Below are 24,892 nucleotides of genomic sequence, written 5' to 3' on the forward strand. Positions count from 1 at the left end.
CTGGCAGAGTAGGGTGCTCCCAGGCATTTATTGGTGGAGCTAAAGAGCTTTGGAACACTTGCCCCAGCAAGGCAGACACCAGCCAAACGGCCAAGAAGCCAAGGAACTAGGAAGCAGAAGCTGAGGAGTCAAGGAGCACAGGAAGCAGAGCTGCCTCAACCTCAGAGGGTAGGGCCATGACCTTTGGAGTTTCAAAGGGTGAAGCCCTAGCCTCTGGAGTTTCTAAGGGTGGAGTTGCCACTTAGATGGTCTAAGAGAAATGGGGCCACCTAAAGCCCAGGGAGCAGAGTTGCTGTCCTAGTGTGCCTGGAAGGTGGAGCTGAAGTCCAGGGCCAAGGGGCCTCCACCCAAAATTCAGAGAGTGTGGCCAACACCCAGAGTCTGGAGGGTGGGGCCATTCTCTAAAGGGTGTCAGAGGACAGAGGATTATTTTCAAGCCTTGAGAGCTAATGTAATGTGTTCTGCTAACTTGCTTGGTGCCCATTATCCCTTCTTTCCCTCCAATTTCTCCCATTTGTAATGGACACATTTACCTTGTGCCTGTTCCATTGTTGTACTTTAGGATTTCACAGATGAAGAATTTTTGGATTTTGGACTTGGAGTTGATTTAAGACTTCTGCTATGATATGATGGGTGAATATGTTTTACATGTGACAAGGACATGAATTTTGGGGGGCCGTAGGGTGGAATGTCATTGATTGAATTGTATTCCCCCAAAATATGTGTCAACTTAGCTAGGCCACAATTCCCAGTATTGTGTGATTGTCCACCATTTTGTCATCTGATATGCTTATTCTATGTGTTGTAAATCCAATCTCTATGATGTTAATGAGGTAGGATTAGCAGCAGTTATGTTAATGAGGCAGGACTCAATCTACAAGATTAGGTTGTGTCTTAAGCCAATCTCTTTTGAGATTTAAAATAGAGAAGAAAGCAGAGAGACAGGGGCACCTCATACCACCAAGAAACAAGAGCCAGGTGTAGAAGGCAGAAAGGGACAGGAAACCAGGATGAATGGACAGGAGGAGCCCGGGGTATAAAGGAAAGGGGGAGACTGCTGACACATTGCAGTGATTGCAACCAATGTCACAAAACAATTTGTGTATAAATTTTTGGATGAGACACCAATTTGCACTGTAAACTTTCACCTAAAGCACAAAATTATTTAAAAATTTTTTTTACAGTGAAAGGATTAGCTGAAGTTTTTTCTAAACAAAATCAGGGGATTCAGTTGCTTGAAAACATGGACCCAAACGCTGATCACTTTGCTAAAGTCAACAGGCAGATTTGGGAAGCAGTGAGATTTTACCTTGAAATATGTGGGGAAAAGAAAAAGAAAAAAAAAAAAGGAAAGGACCATAAAGACAACTCACATTAAATTTTCTGACTAAAAAACCACCCCCATTCCCAGGGATATACCAGATGATCCAGAACCCTCCACAAGTGGAGTTATTGCTGGGACTGACGAAATGCCAACTTCTTCATCACTGGAGTGAATTTTTATGATTTGTGTATTTTTTTTAATGTACGTACGTATTATTAAGATATATCTGTGAGTTTCTTTGTAATATTTCCAACTCCCAAAGACAAATAACAATCAGTTTTATAAAGATACTGATAAGAAAGGCAATAATAATGAAAACTAAAAAAAAAAAAATGAGGTATTTGACTTATGTCAGAACCAACTACGACAGTCGTTGGAACGGAACCCCATCATAAGTCGGAGACTACCTATACCACAAATGTGTGGCTTTAAAGAATAAAAACTTATTTTTTCATAGTTCAGGAGGCTAGAAGTCTGTATTCAGGATGTGGCTCTAGGGGGAAGTCCTTCTTGGTCTAATCTATCTCAGCTTCTAGTAGCTGGCAATCCTTGGAGTTCCTAGGCTTGGAGATTCATCTGCCTCTGCGTTAAATAGTATCCATCATTCCCCCAAGTCTGAGTGTTTCTGTGTGTCTATGTTGCTCTTTATGTATCTCAGGAATGATTAGGTTTATGATCCACTTACACAAGAATAACTTCTGCCCATTGGCTGATCACATTACATTGCATTACGGAAAGTAATTGTGTTACAGTACATTACATTAGATTATAGCCAGAGATACAAGGGTTAGGATTCCAACATATATTTTGGGGGGACACAATTCAATCCATAACAGGTACTAATATTGTACAAGTAGGAAAAAAAAAAAAAAAAACTATTTTGAATGCAAATACATGCAGCTGCTTTGTTTAAGTGGTTGGCCAGCAACTCTGTTGATACCAAATAATTTTCCATGGCAGCTCTGATGTGTGTAAATTCAAACCAAATGTGATACAGGGGACAGAGGAACTTCTGTGTATGTAGATGAAAGGATTTTTTTGGTCAGTTTTGATACACCAGTTTTTATTTTTAGCTTAAAATGAACTTAGAACCAAATAAAATAAGACACAAAATTTTTATATTTTAAAATTTTACAGAAAAATGACTATTATTGTGAATATGAAAAGCTATGGTTCTAATCCTCTTAACCCTATTTAAACACTTATTTTTATGATGTGACTTTTGATAATAAAATATTTAAAAAATACAGGTATAGTTATAGTAGAACCAGCTATAAACACCCAAACTTCCTTGCATACAGCCATTTACTCATGTCCAATATGAATCCCCAAACTGGATCCGTATCTGTGAACTTGGACTCTGCAACAAATGTCTCCTCCCATGCTGCCTCCCTAGATGCTTTACTGAAGCTTTAAGCCAAATCCTATGCATATACTCATATGTTTCTCCTTTGCCGCTTGTCAGGATTGAACTTCTATATATAAACCTCGATTTATATACACAAGCTCAAAGTTTGTTGGAAACCTTTAATGTTACTCAGGATTGTAATGCTTATGCACCAACTGCCTTTCAAAACAGACAAGCCATAAACTGTGGTTTGTAGTTGTTGTTTTTCCATTTTAGTAAATCTTATTACCAGCAAAGCCCAGCTCCTAGAACTGCTATAGCCACTGTAGAAAAAAATACACCAAATATACCTCTACATCTACATAGAACGGCAAATCAGCTTCCAGAAAGGGGGACTATGAACAGGCACATTTCCTACCACCCACTGAAATACGTAAGTAAAAGATCAAATTAGGTTATTCATTACTATAACGGCCAGCATACTCCCTAATCAATACTGTATTTACCAAATGTAAAGCAGACATAGGTCATAGTTCTGCCACAGTACTACCTGAGAACAGCCATAACAGAATCATGACAACGTCTCAAAGGAGCACAGTATAGGTATCACCATGTTTTATTCTGGAGAGAACCCTATATCTGACAGTTTTTATCAGCTCAATCAAATAGGCTGCTTAAACCCAAAGTAAAGGAGAGATACTACCCGTGCAAGGTGTCTCTTTGTGTGTGTGCCTTCTCCAACATGTATCAACTAACTCTAAACCTAACTTTATACTAGCTGGAAATGTAGTACTTCTTCCTCTGACCCTAACCACCATAGCTAGGTCAGCTCTCTCAAATTTAAGGGTACAGTCTTCCAGGCTGTCAATTCTGCCCAAGACTTCAGAGGCCAGTGTAAGCTTGGGGGTCCTCATGACACTCTTCCTTCTAACCTGCTGGTTACAAATTCAAAAGTTCCCTCTACCCCCTCCGGATACCAACCACAATCTCAGGAATCCCAAGTTCCTCTTCACTTCTGAACTAAGAAAAAAAAAAAAACTTTTTTTTTTTTCTTCCTGAACTGCTGGCTACAAATTCAAAATTCCAATTACATCCTTGGGTTTGATAACTCGCTAGAACAACTCACGGGACTCAGAAAAGTGCTATACTTATGATCACAGTTTTATTATAGTAAAAATGATACAAAATAAAGAAACACATAGGGAAGTATGAGAGGGCCCTCAATGTCCAAAAAAAGTAAAACGTCACACTCCCAAGCACTGATTTCTTTAACCAACCAGTAAGCACTTAAACATTCATTGTTCAGAGCTTTTATTGAAGTCTCATACAGGCACGATTGATTGACTGAATTATTGCCCACTTGGTTGAGTTCAATCTCTAGCCCTCCCTCTCCCCTAAGTTCAGGCTGATATCTTGCTGGCACAACCAGCCCCAGTCAACATGAGTCACTCAACAGCATAAACCCTCAGGTCTGCTCTGACCCCTCAAGGATAAAAAAGACTCCAATCACTGTGGAAATTACAAAGTTATCTCTCAGGAACCAAAGACAAAGACCAAATTCTTTGGGTAAAATTAATTGTAAACCCCAGTGTGTCCTCAAAACAACAGTCATAACCTGGCCAGACTTTTGAGAGAACTTGAGATATTATTTATGGTTATTCTTTTAGAATTGTTTTTTGTGTGGATCACTGCTGTCAATAATTTGATGCTATCCAACTGAGCAGTGCTTAGGGGATTAAATGCCGCCAAACATATTCTAGTTATGACAGGGAAAAAATAAACAAAAAGACAAAGGGAATAAAAAGAAGTCTTTGAAAGGACCTCTCTCAAATTTAAGAAACATTACTTCACAAGAATCAGCCTTCAATATTTAAACTTGAAATGTTACGATAATTAAGAAACTCAAAATAAAATCTGGCTCAGTAAGTTAATATTATACTGCTAAGGGATAAGTTTACTATGATTATAATCTTTTTTAGCTTTTGTCATTTTACTTTAAGTACCCTTGACAGATTAATTTTTCAAAATGTATTTTAAAATTAATAAGGATATAACTGAGCTTCTTTCGAAATATTCCATGACACAAATGTCTCAAGAATTTGTACAGAAACACTCCCTTTTCTACTTATTCCAAATAATTGGAAATTCCAAAAGGCATGGAAAATGTTTTCTACTCTTCAAAAACCTTAAGGAAAGAATGTTATGGCAGAATCCTCAAATTAATACCAGTTTCATTTTCCATATATGATTAAATTCAAGACTTTACCTTGAAATGTTTAAATGTGCGCTTACGATATTCACACCACTCCACAAAAAAGTGCAGGCTTCTGAAAAACATGAAAAGATCTCTTCTTTCTTCTGCTCTGCAGGATTAAAAGAGTCCATGATTAATAAATAGCATTAAATGATAGTCTGTGAGGTGCAGAAAGTAATTTGGCCTTTTATTCTGGGTTCCTAAGAACCTCAAGGACTACTGCTCACCTGGGGCCCAATACAGACTGAACCTCAGGAGATACAATGTAATTTACCAATGGCCACATGGTGAGGTCAATAAAGGGTTTAGAAGACAGAGGCTCAGATGGAGCTTCCAGGTTGAAGAGAGTAAATATCTGCTCTGTGGAGGGTAAGCGTGTCTCCTGGGCACATGGAAGCCCTGCACTGGAACTCCTCCTGTAAAAACCCCCTGTGTTTCTTCCTTTGTAACCTTTTTTGTTATACACCTTCTCACTTGCTGACTATCTCATAATCTGACATTTTACATTTACGACAATAGTAAAAAAAAATTTACTCTCTGCCTATTTGCGTATTAATGACATATATCTGACAGTAACAAACACTGAGGTATGAGGCAAGAGTAACACTGGCTGTGATGAGTAAGGTTATGTGTCACCTTGGCTGGGCCCTGATTCTCAGTGGCTTGGCTGTTATGTAATGATGTAATTTGGCAGTTATGTAATGATATAGTCATCCTCCATTATGTGATCTGACATGGTCACCCTTCATTTTTGCATAATGCCAATTTTACATAACAACCTGGTCTTTGGAACCTAACCATGTCGATAAGCTAGGAGTGGGCGTGCTAAACTTGTTATGTCAGGTATGGTGTCTCCTGTGAGCTCTGTGAGCTGTTCCAGTGGACCCGAAGGAGCAAGGGGAGCAGGTTTGTCCAAAGTGGAGGGAGTCATGTGGACTACTGGGCTTGTGGTCATTACCCTGAGGTGTAGAAAAAAATCCCAGGTTTGAAGCCAGCTGGTCTGAAGTAGAGGGAGTCGTGTGGACTCCTGAGCTTGTGGCCGTTACCTGCTGACCCATTCCTGAGTGGCTGGGGATAAGAGAAAGAAGGGACCACTTGTCTAAAGTGGAGGGAGTCAAGAGGGACTCCTGAACTTGTAGCCAGTATCTGTTGACCCAGTCCCAGGGGGGCAAGGGCGGCAGGGCAGGGACCTATGTGAGCAGATGGGGGTCTGAACTAAACAGGAAAGGGAAAATGAGATTTCCAAATGATGCAGATGGCATGTGTTATCCACCATACCATTTGGCATCAGAGGTGGGTGATCTTAGACTCCCTGGACTAGTTTGCACAATTGGCACAGAGAGCAGAGCTAGCCAGAGAGAAAACTAACTGCTCAGAGCCCTACCTTAGCTTGCTTTCTTATTATTACTTTTTATATATCCTGAAGTTACAAATGTATTTGATATGCCTCTGTATATCAGCCTGGAATGCACTTTCAAAGTTTTCAAATGTTTAAATCTTACCCGTCTTTCAAGATATCAATTAATGACACATTCTATTTGGAATATTATTTGATGGGCTCATCAACCCCACTCCCTAATAGCTAGAAGTAATTTCTCATTCTTCTGCTTATGAGCTACCACATAAATTTATCTTAATTCTCTTAGCATTACACCTATCATATTAACATCCATGCATTCTTTATTATACACAGTACAAACAGTGTGAGGGTAAGATCCTTGTATTCCTTGATCATTTGTTCAATAAATGCTTGTGAGAATGAGGTTCCTGTTCTAATCATGAAGTAAGCACGTTCCACCCAAATGCTCCCATTAATAACAATTTAAAGCCCTAGACCTAACACATAAATCAACTCTCTGAAAACTCTGAATGTGGAAAGAAGGCAGAATGGATAGGACTTTAGGACTCAAGAAAAGGCCTGGCGATGAATTCCCTGGGGTTTATTTTTACCTACTATGTAATCGTAGACTGGTCCAGAGCACTCTACAACCCAGAATTGCCAAAGGATGCAGACAAAAGTATAAAAGGCTCGGGGAGAGTCTGCTTCCTCTAGCCAGCAGAAGCTATGTAGGACAAGAAGAGGGAGGCCATGCAGAATGGAACCCTAATGTCAAGAAAGAGCTATAACCCTTTCCCTCCCTGTGGTGAAATGAGTTCCTTTATGTAGATTTTTGCCTTCGTTCTTTGGAAGAACAGCTTCAGAGGTTTTTCCCTTAAGCACTGAGGAGTTAACCTTTTTCCTAGTTTGCTACTCCAGAGAGTTGGTTACTTTTGCCTGCGTAGCTTGACATCTCCCGTACAAGCTGTAAACAACTTGAGGTTTGATACTTTTTGTCTGGTCCTGGCCTACAGCCTGCCCTGTGGTTTGTGTGCACCTTGCAGGGACTGATCAATATACTATGCAAATGAAGTGACTATAGACAATACAAATACAAATAAAGTGTCTGCAGCCTACCAAGAGGGGATTGGTCAGTTTGTGGCCCTCATGTGACGGACATGCTTTGAAATTGACCAAAAAAAAACCATTGCTGTCAAGTCAATTCCAACTCATAGCAATCCTATAGGACAGAGTAGAACCGCATCATATGGTTTCCAAAGAGTGGATGGTGGATTTGAACTGCCAATGTTTTGGTTAGAAGCTGAATGCTTAACCACCATGCCACCAGGGCTCCGAAATTAACAAGGAGTTTGTATATGCAGCCAATCCCACAAAGGTTTTTCAGACAGGAAGCAGAAAGGAGAAAAGGCAAGAGGGAGAAGAAGCAGAGACAAAGGAAGCAAGGAACCTCTACACAGAGCTATAACATGGGTCAAGGGCTGTAACACTGAAGACAGCGACAGGCCTGGAAGGGGCCCAGTGACAGAGCCAGTGGCGACAATCTTGTAAGGTGCCATGCAGAAGAATGGTGGTGACAGATGGCGGGGCCAAGAGGAGCCTGTCCTCAGGGTGCCAAAAGGAAGCCTGTCTTGAGGGGGCCGAGAGGAGGCCTGCATGGCCAAAAAGAGCTGAGAGACCTGTCCTGCACCAAATAAAAGAGACTTTGCCTACATGTTTCCTGATCCTGATGCTTGAGTTGTAGCCTGTTAATCCTAATCCTGAGTTGTACCCTGTTACTTCCTTAATAAACCATTTAACAGTAAGTATGCTCTGTGAGTTCTGCTTGGCCACTGCAATGGATTATTGAACCCAGCAGAGGAGTAAAGAGTGCCATGGGAGGGACAGCTGGTGTCAGAACGGGTAAAAAGGTTGGAGAGTGGAGTTATATCTGACCTCCACCTTGTGGGAATCAGCTTTGAGCTGATCTTGGTCATTATGCCCCCTGAAGTTTGGTTCTGACGCTACTACTCCCACCACTTTACACTCACAATCGGGCATATGACTGTAGTGTGAAATCTGTCAACCAGCACTGCTGGCAATAAGCAAACACAGGCAAAGGGGCAATGGCCTCACTCTCCAAGGAATGCTGCTGCTGGGGAGACTGAGAGGAAGCCTTATCAACTAGCCCCATCTGGCCCTAAGCAAAAAATATCAGAGTTGGTGCCAGGCCCACTCTCCACCACCATGGCTGATGCAAACACAGTGGGATGCTCTGTCAACTATCCACACACTGCACTAAGTATGTGACTTATTCACTGAAAAACAAGAAATAAACAGAAATTGTCTCTGAAGAATCACAGATCTTAGACTTACTAGACAAAGACTTTAAATCGTCTTAAATATAATGAAAGAACTAAAAGAAACCAGGATAACAATGTCTCAACAAATGAAGAATAACAATAAGGAGGTAAGAATTATAAGAAGATAGCAAATAGAAACTATGACACTAAAAAGTACAATAACTAGAATGAAAAATTCACCAAAGAGGTTAAACAGCAGATAAAAGCGGAAAGAAAAATCAGCGTGAAGGTATGTCAAATGAAATGACCCAGTCTCGGGGATAGAAGGAAAAATGAAAAAAAGGAAAAAAAAGAACAGAGGCTAAAGGAAATGTGGGACACCATCAAGTATACCAACATGCCCACAATGGAAGATCTAAAAGAGGAGAAAAAAGAACAGAAAGAATGTCTGAAGAAATAAGTCAAAACTCCACCAAATTGCATAAAAAAGTTAATCAACACATCCAAGAAAATCAATGAACTCTAAGTAAGATAAACTCAAAGAGATACACACTGAGACACATTATAATGAAACTGTTAAAAGGTAAAAGATAAGAACAGGATCTTGAAAGCAGTAAGAGAAGTGAATAGTCATATACAAAAGAGCATCAATAAGAGTAACAGCAAATTTTCACACTGGAAATTATGGAGGTCACAAGGCAGTAGAATAACGTATTTAAAGTTCTGAATGAAAAACACTGTCAATAGGAATTCTAAATCTGAAAAAACTATTCTTCAGAATAGAAGTTAATACATTCTGAGAAAAACAAAAGCTGAAGGAGTTCATTACCAGTACAACTACACCTACAAGAAATGCTAAAGGAAGTGTTTCATTTTGAAATTAAAGGACACTAGTCAAAGCCATATGAAGAAATAAAAAACACTGGAAAACGTAATTACTAAAGAAAATTAAAAAGCCAATATTATTGTGTTTTCAGTTTATAACTCCTCTTTTTTCCTGTATTATTTAAAAAACAAATGAATAAAATATTATAAATCTGTATTAATAAGCACACAGTGAATAAAGACGCAAGCCCTGGTGGTGCAGTGGTTAAGAGCTCAGCTGCCTCCCACAAAGGTCAGCAGTCTGAACCCACCGGACGCTCCCTGGACCCTCTACGGGGGAGCTCTGCTCTGTCACTATGGCTCAGAATTTACTTGACGGCAACAGGTTTGGTATAAAGATATAATCTCTGAAAATAACAATTTCACGTGAGGAAGGGAAAAATGTAAAGGACCAGAGTTTGTGTATACTGTTGAGGCAATTTACTATTAATTCAAACTAGGTTGTTATAAATTTAAGATGTTAATTGTAATCCCCAAGGTAAGCATTAAGAAAACAGTTTGAAATATTCAGAAAAAGGAAACAGGAAGAGAATCAAATGGTGACACTACCAAAAAAAAAAAAAAAAAACTTCAACTAAACACAAAAGAAATGAGTAAGGAATTGAGGAATAAAAAATATGTAAGACACATAAACTAATTGCTAAATGGCATGCAATTGTGCTTTTTTTATAATGTTGGTAATTATTATAAATGTAAATTAAACTCTGCAACTAAAAAGCAAGAAATAAGAGAACAGATACTAAAAACCTATTCCATCTACACTTTGTCGACAAACAAAAAAAATAAAAAGACACAAAAGGATCAAAAGCACAAGGATGGAAAAAAGATATCCCATGCTAATAGTAACCAAAAGAGAGCTAGAGTGGTGTATTTGATACTTTAGAGCTTTTTCGTCAAATTGATGAGTAAGACATACTTTCGCTGGACCAAATAGGGGAAGAAAAGAATGGGTTCAGGGTTTCAATCTCCCACCTCAATTGCCACATAAAGAACCTGAAAGTTACCATGTGTGCCCTCAAAGGAAGCCTTACCTCCTGTAGCCAGAGTTAAGATTGCTGATAATGAAACGCCAAGCCTTACCCAAAAATGGCTAAATTACAAGGCCAATTAAATTCCCAACCTTGTAAGGTATCTGATGTTAAAGTGAGGACATTATTTGGGAAGAAAGGGATCCTGAACATTGTAAATGGGCACATACAGGCACTTACTGATGAAGCTGGAAACATTGTGCCCCTAAAATCTTGAGTAATCTATGCCAGTGGAATCATCCTTTCTGCTGCCATCTGAGGAGATTGATACAGTTTTGCCTGAGGAATATTTGCCTGAGCCATCCCCTGAGGCAGATGCCTTGCAAGGCACTGCTGATTGTCCTCAGGACCCACCCTCACCACCAGTGTTTGCTTCTAGATGATAACTAGACTCAAGTCCCAGCAGCCCTTGAAAGATGAGGTACAAAGTGTGACTCACTAAGATGTGCACTATACTCCAAAAGAACTACAGGATTTTTCTAATTTATATAGACAAAAATCTGGGGATATGTATAGAAATTGATGTTAAGAGTTTGGTAAAATGGTGGAAAGAAGATAAAGTTGGATCAGTTGGAATTTATTGTCATGGGCATACTAAATAGAGATTTTGCATTCAATATTTCAGCAAAAGGGGTTAGAAAAGGATCTAACGTTTATTTGGTTGGTTGGTTGAAACATGGAACAAAAACTGGCTTACACTACATAAATATGAAATGCCAGAACTGCCTTGATATACAGTAGAAGGTATAAAAAGGCTTAGGGAAGCTGGTATGCTAGAGTGGATTTATCATGTCAGGCCCACCCACCCACCTTGGGAAAGCCCAGAGGAAACACCTTTTACCATCACTGTAAGGAATTTGGGAATGGAGTCCCAGCATACAAGCAGAATGTTGTGATCACTATTACCTGTAGGTCAGATATTACAGTGAATTACACTGATGTTACATTGAATTGCACAGCCTAATTATAACAGAGGTAATTGGAACTTGGGGGGCAGGGGCCAAATGGCAGCATTTAATTGACAAAGACAAGGAGAAGGTTGGTACCACAACAGACAGCAGAGTAAAAGCAGTAATCATAATAGCCTAACTCTCACAGACCCATGGTTTTGGCAAACTGGTCACATGTTCCTAGAAGTAAAATAGACAGGAAACTGACTAAATATATATTGACCTGGATAAGTGGAATAGCTCTAGGTCAAGCAAACAGAAGTCCAACTTGAATCACCGAAACTGATTCACATTAACATGGATTGTAAGAATCAGCATAAAGCTGCATCCTATGAGGCGGAGGTCAAGTATATTACCGTTTTGCCACTTCATTACTACCGATCACCAGCCGCTTCCTCCACAGCACTTTCTCTATTGTGTTCAATAATTCCTTGCAACATCCATAAAACTCATCAAATCACCATATCTACAATAACTGTTTTTAAGACAACAGAGAAGGATATAAACAGGGAAATACATAAATGAAGAAATGCAATGGGTGAGGTCTGGGAAAATAGCCTCAGGGAAAAGTTCCTATATTTCAAGGAAATGCATGCACCCTCCTGAGAAAAGATGTTCACTCTTGCCTATCAGAAAACTTGCAAAAAGAAACTTTTGGCCAGGATAGCCCTAGAATAGTTCTTCTGCAGCAAATTCAGCATGTCGGGCCCTGTGCAACAACCGGTGTCAGTGAGCGCATCTTGGCTTCAGGTATCAGACTGCATGGGGACACTCTCTTTCTTTCTATCCCTCTTTCTCAGTAGCTTTGCTCCCATAACTGACTGGTCCAGCTCTCAAGCAGCATATATTCCTAGAAGTGAAAGAGCTCAGGTCCATCTAACAGTGGGTCCAGTGGATCTTCAAACCTATCCTGTACTGATTTCTACAGTTCTAGAATGCACATCCACTTCAGCTATTGTACCTGACCAGGCCAGCTCTCAACCACCAGCATCAGGACAGCTCTACTCTTGCCCCTGTTGCTAACAGGTCCAGCTCTTAACTGGAAACTAATCGATGCCTCTGCTTCTCAGACAACTCTTTGCTCATTTCAGCTCTGCTCCACTCTACTACCGCTGTTCAAGCCCACTATTTGTCTCTGCAGTTAGGTAGACCGACATCCACATCTCTAATTGTACTACAAATCTTTTACATGGATCTGTGAGGGTTTCCGGGACAGGGCTTCTTTGTCGTAATGGTCATACCACACTCTCAGCTCTCAGCTAAGAAGACCAAAAAGCCTCTTGTCCATTATAGGAGGCGGGGCCAAGATGGCATAGTAGTCAGATGCTTCCGGTGTTCCCTCTTACAATAAAGAACCAAAAAAACAAGTGAAACAATTATATTTATGAGCATCTAGGAGCCCTGAACATCAAACGCAAACTTAAAAAACAGACAGAGTAGCAGGGGGAGGGAGAGACGGTTCAAAAGCAGAAAGGAGTTTCCAGAACTGAATTGTTACGGACCCTCAGGCACCATTCCCGGGAGCGACTGGTGCATTCGGCTACAGTTTCCTCAGGGACAAACAACCAGCCACACAGCCTACTCACACCTCCGGAACCAGAGAAGAACAGCGCTCTTGGCAAAAGCTAAGTACTTGCATATATTTTAACATGCACCAAAGCTGGCTTCAGACGCTGTTGATTTCCCTGAGCCTGTGACAGACCCTGCTGAGCACCCTGAGCCATTCTCCCAGCCTTGGAGAAGGAATAAATTCACAATTGGGAGAAGAGATAATCTGCCAGTTCCACTAACCTGGGGAGCTCAGGACAGCAGCGGCTCCTGTCCAGGCATAAACGGTCCATGGACTTTGAATAGCTTTCCCCACTGCATGGACCTGTGTGGGCCTATTTCAGGAGAATAGGCCCTTGTTGGCAGATGACAACTGTTTCAGCGGTGCTGAGGAGAGGTGGGTGCTAGATGTTTGACATCACTTTGCCTATTAAACAGGGCCCTCACCTACCAACATCTGGGGCATAAGGACTAGTGGATCCACTCAGGTCACACAGTCACCTATGACTGGGGTCCAAGGATAACTGCTATCTCCCAGTCCTTACAACCAAAAGCATTTGGTGCCCAAGGTTTGTCTGCAGAACCCACCCACCTGTGCACTCTAGGGAACAGGGGCTCACTTTCCTCACAGACACCTGGGGGACGGTTTTCAGCCCCCTGCCTTGTTCACAGTGTGAACCCCTGGTGCAACCAGACACCTGTACCTACATCAACCACCCCTGCCCCTCTAATACTATAGGACAGAGTCTGCAACAGACACTCGATGACCAGCTACCGGGACACCTGAGCTGAATCCACACAAGAAAAGTGAATGGACTCCTAGGCTGATATAACTGAAACAGCTCTAGCCATCTGGTAACAGGATGTTAGAGCTTCAAAGACGAAGATAATCAAGCCAGTTCACTCAAGCAACCTATTTGGGAATATGAAAACAAAATAAAGCAAGATACTAGGACACAGTAAGCAAACATAAAAAAAAACTAATACGATAACTTATAAAAGGCTAGTAGACAACAGTCAATATCAAATCACATAAAGAAGCAGACCAGGAGGCGGAGGCAAGATGGCAGAATAGCCAGATGCTTCCGGCCAGCCCTCTTTACAATAAAGACCCAAAAAAACAAGTAAAACAAGAATATTTATGACAAGCTAGGAGCCCTGAGCATCAAAGGCAAGCTTGGAAAATGCACAGAGAGGCACGGGGAGGAAAAGACAGTTCAGAAGCAGAGAGGAGTTACCACACCTGAATCTCAGGAAGCCCTCAGACACGATTTCCAGAGTGACGGCGGCGGGCTAGTACTAGCATTCAGCTGCAGATTCCTCAGGGAGAAGCAGCCAGCAACACAGCCTACTCACACCTCCGGAACCAAAGAACAAGCTCTCTCAGCAAAAGCTAAGTACCTGAGTATCTTTTAACACACCACCCCACTCTCAAGCCAGCTTCAGCAGCTGAACTCCCTGGGCCTGAGACAGGCACTGTTGAGCACCTAGAGCATCCTCCTAGGCTTAGAGAAGGGAAAAAAATTCACATTTAGGGGAAAAGATAATTTGCCAGCTCCACTAACTGTGGGAGCTCAGGACAGAAGCAGCTCCTCTCCAGGCATAAAAGGTGTGTGGACTTTGAGCACCTTTCCCCTTTGCATGGACCTGTGTGGGCCTATTTTAGAGGAATAGACCCTTGTTGGCAGACTCCAACCATTTCAGCGGTGCGTTGGAGAGGTGGGTGTTTGATGTTTGACATTGTTTTGCCTATTAAACAGGGTTCTAACCTACCCACATCAGGGGCCTAAGGAATGGTAGCTCCACTCAGGTCACCCAGGCACCCACAACAGGGGTCCAAGGATAACTGGTACCTCCCAGTCCTTACAAGCAAAAACATTGGGTTCCCATGGTCCAACTGCAGAACCCACCCACCTGCATGCTCTAGGGAATAGGGGCGTGCTTTCCTCAGAGACAGGGGTTGGCTCTCAACCCCCTGCCATGTTCAGAGCATGACCCCCTTCTGCAACCAGATACCGGTACCTACACCAATCACCCCTGCCCCTCTAAGACTGTACGACAGAGCTTGAACCACATAATTGATGATTGGCTACCTGGACACCTGAGCAGAATTCATACAAGAAAAGTGAATGGACTCCTAGACTGATATACCTGATAACAGCTCTAGACAGCTGGGGACAGGACGTTAGAGTGCCAAAGGTGAAAATAATCAAGCTAGCTCACTCAAGCAACCCATCTGTGCGTATCAAAACAAAACAAAGCAAGAAGCTACAACACAGTAAGGAAACATAAACTAACACAATAATTTATAGAAGGCTCGAAGACAACAGTTGATATAAACTCACATAAAGAAACAGACCATGATCACCTCAACAAGCTCTCAAAACAAAGAATCCAGGGGTCTACTAGATGAAAGTGTATTTCTGGAATTACCAGACACAGAATACAAAAGTTTAATGTACAGAACCCTTCAAGACATCAGGAAGAAAATGAGGCAATACACAGAACAAGCCAAGGAACACAAAGATAAAGCAACTGAAGAAATTAGAAAGATTAAGCAGGAACATAATGAAAAATTTAATAAGCTGGAAAAATCCATAGACAGACAGCAATCAGAATTCAGAAGATTAACAATAAAATTACGGAAATAGAAGACTCAATAGAAAGTCAGAGGACCACAATTGAGCAATTAGAAGCCAAAATTTCTGAACTTAAAGATAAATCACTGGAACAGAATTGAGAATCCATACACAAATCCATCCACATACGAGCAGTTCATATTTGACAAAGGCCCAAAAACAATTTAATGGGGAAAAGACAGTCTTTTTTAACAAATAGTGCTGGCATAACTGGATATCCATTTGCAAAAAAATGAAACAAGACCCATACCTCACTCCATGCACAAAAACGAGCTCAAAATGGATCAAAGACCTAAATAAAAAATCTAAAACAATAAAGATCATGGAAGAAAAAATTGGGACAACGTTGGGAGCCCTAATACATGGCATAAACAGTACACAAAACCTTACGAACAATGCAGAAGAAAAACTAGATAACTGGGAGCTCCTGAAAATCAGACAGCTATGCTCATCCAAAGATTTCACCAAAAGAGCAAAAAGATTACCTACAGACAGGGAAAAGTTTTTAGCTATGATGTTTCCGATCAGCACCTGATCTCTGAAATCTACACGATACTGCAAAAACTCAACTACAAAAAGGCAAATAACCCAATTAAAAAATGGGCAAAGGACATGAACAGACACTTCACCAAAGAAGACATTCAGGTACCTAACAGATACATGAGGGAATGCTCACGATCATTAGCCATTAGAGAACTGCAAATCAAAACTACAATAAGATTTCATCTCACTCTAACAAGGCTGGCAATAATCCAAAAAACACAAAATAATAAATGTTGGAGAGGCTGTGGAAAGACTGGAACACTTCTAGACTGCTGGTGGGAATGTAAAATGGTACAATCACTATGGAAATTGATTTGGCACTTCCTTAAAAAGAAAAAAAAAAATTTTTTTTTTTTTTTTTAAAAAGCTAGAAATAGAACTACCATACGACCCAGCAATCCTGCTCCTTGGAATATACCCTAGAGAAATAAGAACCTTTACACAAACAGATATATGAACACCCATGTTCACTGCAGCACTGTTTACAATAGCAAAAAGATGGAAGCAACAAAGGTGCCCATCAACAGAGGAGTTGATAAGTAAATTATGGTAAATTCACACAACGGAATACTATGCATGGATAAAGAACAGTGATGAATCTGGGAAACATTTCATAACATGAAGGAATCTGGAAGGCACTATGGTGAGTGAAATTAGTCAGTTGCAAAAGGACAAATATTGTATAAGACCACTATTATAAGAACTCAAGAAATAGTTTAAGCAGAGAGAAAAATATTCTTTGATGGTTACCAGTGGGGGTAGGGAGGGAGGGTAGGAGAGAGTTATTCACTAATTAGAGAGTAGACAAGAACTACTTTAGGTGAAGAGAAAGACAACACACAATACAGACGAGGTCAGCACAACTGGATGATACAAAAAGCAGAGAAATTTCTGGAATAAACTGAATGGTTCAAAGGCCAGTGTAGCAGGGGCGTGGTTTCAGGACCATGGTTTCAGTGGGCATCTAAGTCCATTGGCATAACAAAATCTATAAGGAAAACATTCTGCGTCCTACATTGGAGGGAGGAGTCTGGGGTCTTAAACACTAGCAAGCAGCCATCTAAAATGCATCAATTGGTCTCAACCCACCTGGATCAAAGGAGAATGAAGAACACTAAGGACACAAGGTAATTACGAGCCTAAGAGACAGAAAGGGCCACATAAACCAGAGACTACATCAGTCTGAGACGAGATTAGCTAGATGGTGCCCAGCTACAACCTACAACTGCCCTGACAGAGAATGCAACAGAGAAACCCTGAGGGAGCAGGAGAGCACTGAGATGCAGACCCAAAACTCTCATAAGACCAGACTTAATGGTCTGACTGAGACTAGAAGTACCCTGGTGGTCATGGCCCCCAGACCTTCTGTTGGCCCATGACCAGAACCATTCCCAAAGACAACTCTTCAGACAGGGATTGGAGTGGACAATGGGTTGGAGAGGGATGCTGGTAGGAGTGAGCTTCTTGGATTAGGTAGACACTTGAGACTATGTTGGCATCTCCTTCCTGGAGGGGAGATGAGAGGGTAGAGGGGGATAGAAGCTGGAGAACTGGACATGAAAAAGAGGGTGGAGGGAGGGAACAGGCTGTCTCATTAGGGGGAGAGGAATTTGGAGTATGTAGCAAGGTGTGTGTACGTTTTTGTGTGAGAGGCTGACTTGATTTGTAAACTTTCACTTAAACCATAATATAAAAAAAAAGCAGACCATGACCGCTTCAAAAAGCTTTCAAAACAAAGAATCAAGGGCTCTTCTGGATGAAGGTGCATTCCTGGAATTACCAGATGCAGAATACAAAAGATTAATATACAGAACGATTCCAGACATCAGGAATGAGATCAGGCAACACACAGAAAAAGCCAAGGAACCTGAAGATAAAGCAGTTGAAGAAATTAAAAAGATTATTCAAGAACATAATGAAAAACTTAATAAGCTGCAAGAATCCATAGAGGGACAGCAATCAGAAATTCAGAAGATTAACAATAAAATTACACAATTAGACAACTCATCAGAACGTCAGAGAAGCAGAACTGTGGAAGTAGAAGGCAGAATTAGCGACACTAAACATAAAACACTTGGCACCAATATATTTGAAGAAAAATCAGATAAAAGAATTTAAAAAAATGCAGAAACCTTAAGAATCGTGGGACTCTATCAAGAGAAATAACCTACAAGTGATTGGAGTACCAGAACAGGAAAGGATAACAGAAAATACAGAGAGAATTGTTGAAGATTTGTTGGCAGAAAAGTTCCCTGATATCATGAAAGATGAGAAGATATCTATCGATGATCCTCATCAAAGCCCACATAAGGTAGATGTTAAAAGAAAGTCACAAAGACATATTATAATCACTCTTGCCAAAACGAAAGACAGCGAATTTTAAGAACGGCTAGGGATAAACGAAAATTCACCTACAAAGGAGAGTCAATAAGTATAAACTCGGACTACTCGACGGAAACTATGCAGGCAAGAAGGCAACAGGATGCCAGCTAAGAATCATATATCCAGCAAAACTGTCTCTCAAATATGACGGTGAAATTAGGATATTTCCAGACAAAGAGAAGTTTAGGGAATTTGTAAAAACCAAACCAAAACTACAAGACACACTAAAGGAAATTCTTTGGTTAGAAAATCAATAATATCAGATATCAACCGAAGACTAGAACACAGGGCAGAGCAAGCAGATGACAACCCAGATAGGGAAATCACAAAAATAAATCAAGAGTAAAACAATGCTCAAAACAGGGAAACAGCGATGCAATTATGTGAAAGGAAGATAACATTAAAACAACAAAGAGGAACTAAGAAATATAGTCATAGATCTTTCATATGAAGAGGAAGACAAGGCCATATAAAGAAATAAAAATTACGTTTAAACTTAGAAAAATAGGGGTAAATATTAAGGTAACCACAAAGGAGATTAACCATCCTACTCATCAAAATAAAATACAAGAAAAAAATAGAGACTCAGCAGAAACATAATCAACAACGATGAGTAAGAGCAAAAGACAATATACAAAGTTAAACTACTCAACATGAAAAATTAAGTGAGAAATAGAAACTGTCAACAACACACAAAAAAAGACATCAAAATGACAGCACTCAACTCATGCTTATCCATAATTACACTGAATGTATATGGACTAAATGTACCATTAAAGAAACAGAGAGTGGCAGAATGGATTAAAAAATACAATCCGTCTATACGCTGCATATAAGAGACACACCTTAGACTAAGAGACACAAGCAAACTAAAACTCAAAGGGTGGAAAAAAATATATCAAGCAAACAACAATCAAAAAAGAGCAGAAGTGGCAATATTAATTTACGACAAAATAGACCTCAAAGTTAAATCCACCACAAAGAATAAGGAAAGATGCTATATAATGATTAAAGGGACAATATACCAGGAAGATATAACCATGTTAAATATTTACACACCCAGTGACAGGCCTGCAAGATACATAAAACAAACTCTATAAGCATTGAAAAGTGAGATAGACAGCACCACAATTATACTAGGAGACTTCAACACACCACTTTTGGTGAAGGACAGAACCTCCAGAAAGAAGCTCAATAAAGACACGGGAGATCTAAATGCCACAATTAACCAACATGACCCCATAGACATATACAGAACACTCCACCCAACAGCAGCCAAGTATACTTTCTTTTCTAGCACGCATGGAACATTCTCTACAATAGCCCACATAATCGGTCAGAAAGCAAGCCTTAGCAGAATCCAAAATACCAAAATATGACAAAGCATGTTCTCTGACCATAAGGCCATAAAAGTGGAAATCAATAACAGAAAAAGCAGGGAAAAGAAATCAAACACTTGGAAACTGAACAATACCCAGCTCAAAAATGCGTGGATTACAGAAGACATGAAGGATGGAATAAAGAAATTCATAGAATCCAATGAGAATGAAAACACTTCCTATCAGAACCTTTGGGACACAGCGAAAGCAGTGCTCAGAGGTCAATTTATATCAATAAATGCACACATACAAAAAGAAGAAACAGCCAAAATCGAAGAATTATCCCTACAACTTGAACAAATACAAAGAGAGCAACAAAAGAAACCCTCAGGCACCAGAAGAATGCAAATAATAAAAATTAGAGCATAATTAAATGAAATAGAGAACAGAAAAACAATTGAAAGAGTTAACAAGACCAAAAGCTCGTTCTCTTAAAAAATTAACAAAATTTATAAAGCACTGGCCAAACCGACAAAAGAAAAACAGGAGAGGAAGAAAATAACCTGAATAAGAAATGAGGTGGGCGATAATACAACAGACCCAACTGAAATTAAAAGAATCGTATCAGATTACTACGAAAAATTGTGCTCTAACAAATTTGAAAACTTAGAAGAAATGGATGAATTTCTAGAAATACACTACCTACCTAAACTAACACAAACAGAGGTAGAACAACTAAATAGACCCATAACAAAAAACTCCCGACAAAAAAAAGCCCTGGTCCAGACAGCTTCACTGCAGAGTTCTACCAAACTTTCAGAGAAGAGCTAACACCACTACTACTAAAGCTATTTCAGAGCATAGAAAAGGACCGAATACTCCCAAACTCATTCTATGATGTCAGTATATCCCTAATACCAAAACCAGGTAAAGACACCACAAAAAAAGAAAATTACAGACCTATATCCCTCACGAACTTAGATCCAAAAATCCTCAACAAAATTCTAGCCAACAGAATTTAACAACATATCAAAAAAATAATTCACCATGACCAAGTGGGATTCATACCAGGTATGCAGGGATGGTTCAACATTAGAAAAACAATTAATATAATCCATCATATGAGTCAGAATTGACTCGACAGCAGTGGGTATCATATAAATAAAAGACAAGAACCACATGATCTTATCAATTGATGCAAAAAAGGCATTTGACAAAGTTCAACACCGATTCATGGTAAAAGCTCTCAGCAAAATAGGAATAGACGGAAAATTCCTCAACATAATAAAGGGCATTTATACAAAGCCAACAGCCAACATCATCCTAAATGGAGAGAGACTGAAAGCATTCCTCTTGATATCGGAAACCAGGAAAGGATGCCCTTTATCACCACTCTTATTCAACATTGTGCTGGAGGTCCTAGCCAGAGCCATTAGGCTACATAAAGAAATAAAGGGCACCCGGATTGGTAAGGAAGAAGTAAAAGTATCTCTATTTGCAGATGACATGATCTTTTACACAGAAAACCCTAAAAAATCCTGAAGAAAACTACTGAAACTAATAGAAGAGTTCAGCAGATGATCAGGATACAAGATAAACATACAAAAATCACTTGGATTCCTCTACACCAAACAAAAAGAACTTCAAAGAGGAAATCACCAAATCAATACCATTTACAGTAGCCCCCAAGAAGATAAAATACTTAGGAATAAATCTTACCAGAGATGTAAAAGACCTATACAAAGAAAACTACAAGACACTACTGCAAGAAACCAAGAGACCTACATAAATGGGAAAACATACCTTGCTCATGGATAGGAAGACTTAACATTGTAAAAATATCTATTCTACCAAAAGCGGTCTATAAATACACTGCAATTCCAATCCAAATTCCAACGACATTTTTTAATGAGATGGAGAAACAAATCACCAACTTCATACGGAAGGGAAAGAGGCCCCTAATAAGGAAAGCATTACCGAAAAAGAAGAACAAAGTGGGAGGCCTCACTCTACCTGAATTTAGAACTTATTGTACCACCACAGTAGTCAAAACAGCCTGGTAGTGGTACAACAACAAATACATAGACCAGTGGAACAGAATTGAGAATCCAGGCATAAATCCACCGACATATGAGCAGCTGATATTTGGCAAAGGCCCACATTTTGTTAAATGGGGAAGAGAGAGTCTTTTTAACAAATGGTGCTCGCATAACTGGATATTCATCTGCAAAAAAACCAAACAAGACCCATACCTCACAGTGTTGTATCTCCAGATGGGAGCATTCCACCCTTTAGAACTAAGACCTCTAGACCCACAGGGCATAGGGTTGAAGGGACAGGAAGCAAACAGTTTGCAAGTGGGTCACTAGGGGTAATAGTGAGTGGCGCCACTCCTTTTTCCAGCCGGTCATTCCTGGACCCATGAATCCTGGCTACAGGAGAAACAGCAACACATGTTGGACACTGGTGTAGGGTATACAGCCTCCTGGAGAACACTGCCCCAACCCTGCAAAGTACTGTCACCTAGCTAGAACCATAATTGTGTCTTTAGAACGTCATTTCATCGTTCTCTCAAGCGAGCTGCTTTAGGGTGATGAGGAAGTTAGTAACACCACTGAATTTCATAAGCATGGGCCCATTGCCACATTTTATTTGCTGTGAAGTGAGTCCTTTGATCTGAAGAGATGCTGTGTGGGATACCAGGACTTTGGAAAAGTCATTCTTTAAATTCACAGATGGTAGTTTTGGCAGAAGTATCGCATGAAAGGAAAGCAAATCAGTATTCAGAGTGTCTATTCCAGTAAGAACAAAATGTTGCCCTTTCCATGATGAAAGTGGTCCAATGTAATGAACTTCCCACCAGGTTGGTGGCTGATCGCCCTCAGGAATGGTGCCATATCAGGGACTCAGTGTTGGTCTCCCCTAATGGCAGGTTGGGTACTCAGTAGTGGCTGTAGGCAAGCAGGTCTTGGTGAGTAGAAAGAAGTCCGTGTTGCTGAGCCCATGCATAACCTCCATCCCTGCCACCAAGTCTACTTTTTTCATGAGATCATTAGGAAATGACAGAATTGGCTGGGGAAGGAGGCTAAACATGCCATTGTATATTCACTTGATTGTTAAAATCCACTGCTGTCAAGGTAATCCTTTGGTGAGCATTCACATGAAACACAAATGTCTTCACTTCTTTGGCCTATTCAGAGAGGCCTACCTACATACCTCCTTGTCACTAAATTTATGATAATGTTCCTTCCAAGTCCCTGACCATCCAGCCGAACCACTAGCCACAGCCCATGAATCAGTATGTAATTGCACATCTGGCTCTCTCTCCTTCCAAGTAAAATGAACAACCAGGTGTACTGCTTGAAATTCTGCCTATTGGGAAAATGTCCCTTCACCACTGTCCTTCATGGAGGTCCCAGAAAGGTGGTGTAGTGCAGCCACTGTTCTCTTATGAGTGGTGCTCCTTATCCCACAAAATCATCTGTAAACCAGGCATAAGTTTTCTCTTCCTAAATCAAGAGATCCTAAGGAACTCCTCATGAGGCCATAGGAACAGACTGGGAGAAGGAAGGTAATGTGACAGGGGTGGAGTACACGAGTGGAGAGTATAGGGCCACTTCCTAATGTAACTTAGTTGTACCTTGAGTTCCTGCTTGAGCCCGATCACATACATACCACTTTCATTTAATGATGGAGTGCTGCTGTGCACATCTGACTTTATGACTCAGTGGTCAGACAACACCCAGTTCAGGATGGGCAGCTGTGGCTGTGTAGTGGCTTGGTGGCCCAGGGTAAGGCATTCAGTCTCTACTAAGGCCTAGTAACAATCAAAAGCTATTTCTCAAATGGGCAGTAGTTATCTGCAGAGGATGACAGAGCTTGCCCCAAAATTCTAAGGGTCTGTGCTGTGACTGACCAACAGAGGACTGCCAAAGACTCCAAATAGCATCTCTATCTGCCACTGATAGTTCCAGAAGTATTGGATCAGGCGGATCATATGGCCCAAGTGGCAGAGCAGCTTGCACAGCAGCCTGAACCTGTTGCAGAGCCTTCTCTTGTTCTATCCCCACCCAAAACTAACAGCTTTTAGAGACATTTGACAAACAGGCTGGGGTAAAAAAAAAAAGGGGGTAGCACAGAAAAAGGTGGGATATTTTGCCTCCCAAATTCAAAGATGCCTGTAAGAGTCCATAAGAGTCAGACTATTCTGATTACTGCTTTGACTCCATTGTCCCTTATGGTAACACACCCACCTTGTCTTAGGAGTGCTGCCAAATGGCCCCTAATACCCTGGGGTCCAATCAATCCCATTATAGTTAGGTGTCTTAATTCTGTTAGGGCAGTTCCCACTGTCAAATCTCACTTACATAAGATAGCAATCACAGCAGTCTTCAAGGATGCTGGGGTTCCCTTCACAAATTTGTTCTTCACCACTGTGGTAAAAAGTATGCCCTCTGGCCACTCCATGTGTGGGTCTCTGGGTCTAACCTGATAAATCCACTCTAGCATGCCAATTTCCCTAAGCCTTTGGATACCTTCTTCAAGGCAAGTCTGGTACTTCAACTTGATTTAGTATAGGCCACTGCATAATCCATGTTTTAGGGACCCAACCAAAACTATTAGATCCTTTCCTAGCCTTTCAAGCTGAAGCACTGAATGAACAATCTGTGCTTAGTGGGCACATATCAATAAACTCAGACTGATCCAGCTTTATGTTCCTTGCACCCTTATCTCACACCCTTAATAGCCATTCCCACACATATTCCCCAGGTTTCTGTTTGCATGTATTAGAAACATTTAGCAGTTCTTTTGGAGTGTAGCGTACCTCCTCCTTGGTCATACTTTGTACTTAAGTCGAGGTATAGGTCTTGAAGCAAAAATGTGTGGTGGAGGTGGGTCCTGGAAACATTCAGCAACGTCTTGTAAATCATCTGTCTCAGGCGATAATCCCAGGCGCTGCCCCATGTGACATCTTAGACAAAGACCCTTCAGGCACACCTGGGTAATCTCATCAGATGGGGGTGGAAGGGATAATGATTTTACTGGGGAGAGTG

General features: G+C 40.6%; 1 protein-coding gene across 2 annotated transcripts in view; it reads right to left on the minus strand.

The window, feature by feature from the left end:
* CENPP (centromere protein P) overlaps window positions 1-24,892 on the minus strand; it is a 383,426-nt gene that overhangs the window by 273,404 nt on the left and 85,130 nt on the right. For both annotated transcript variants that reach the window (XM_064291078.1, XM_064291079.1), the window contains exon 5: window positions 4,939-5,035. In XM_064291078.1, coding sequence (XP_064147148.1) covers window positions 4,939-5,035 — 97 coding nt within the window. The remainder of the gene's footprint in view (window positions 1-4,938; window positions 5,036-24,892) is intronic.

The sequence above is a fragment of the Loxodonta africana genome, chromosome 9, assembly GCF_030014295.1.
Source record: "Loxodonta africana isolate mLoxAfr1 chromosome 9, mLoxAfr1.hap2, whole genome shotgun sequence".
Classification (NCBI taxonomy): domain Eukaryota; kingdom Metazoa; phylum Chordata; class Mammalia; order Proboscidea; family Elephantidae; genus Loxodonta; species Loxodonta africana.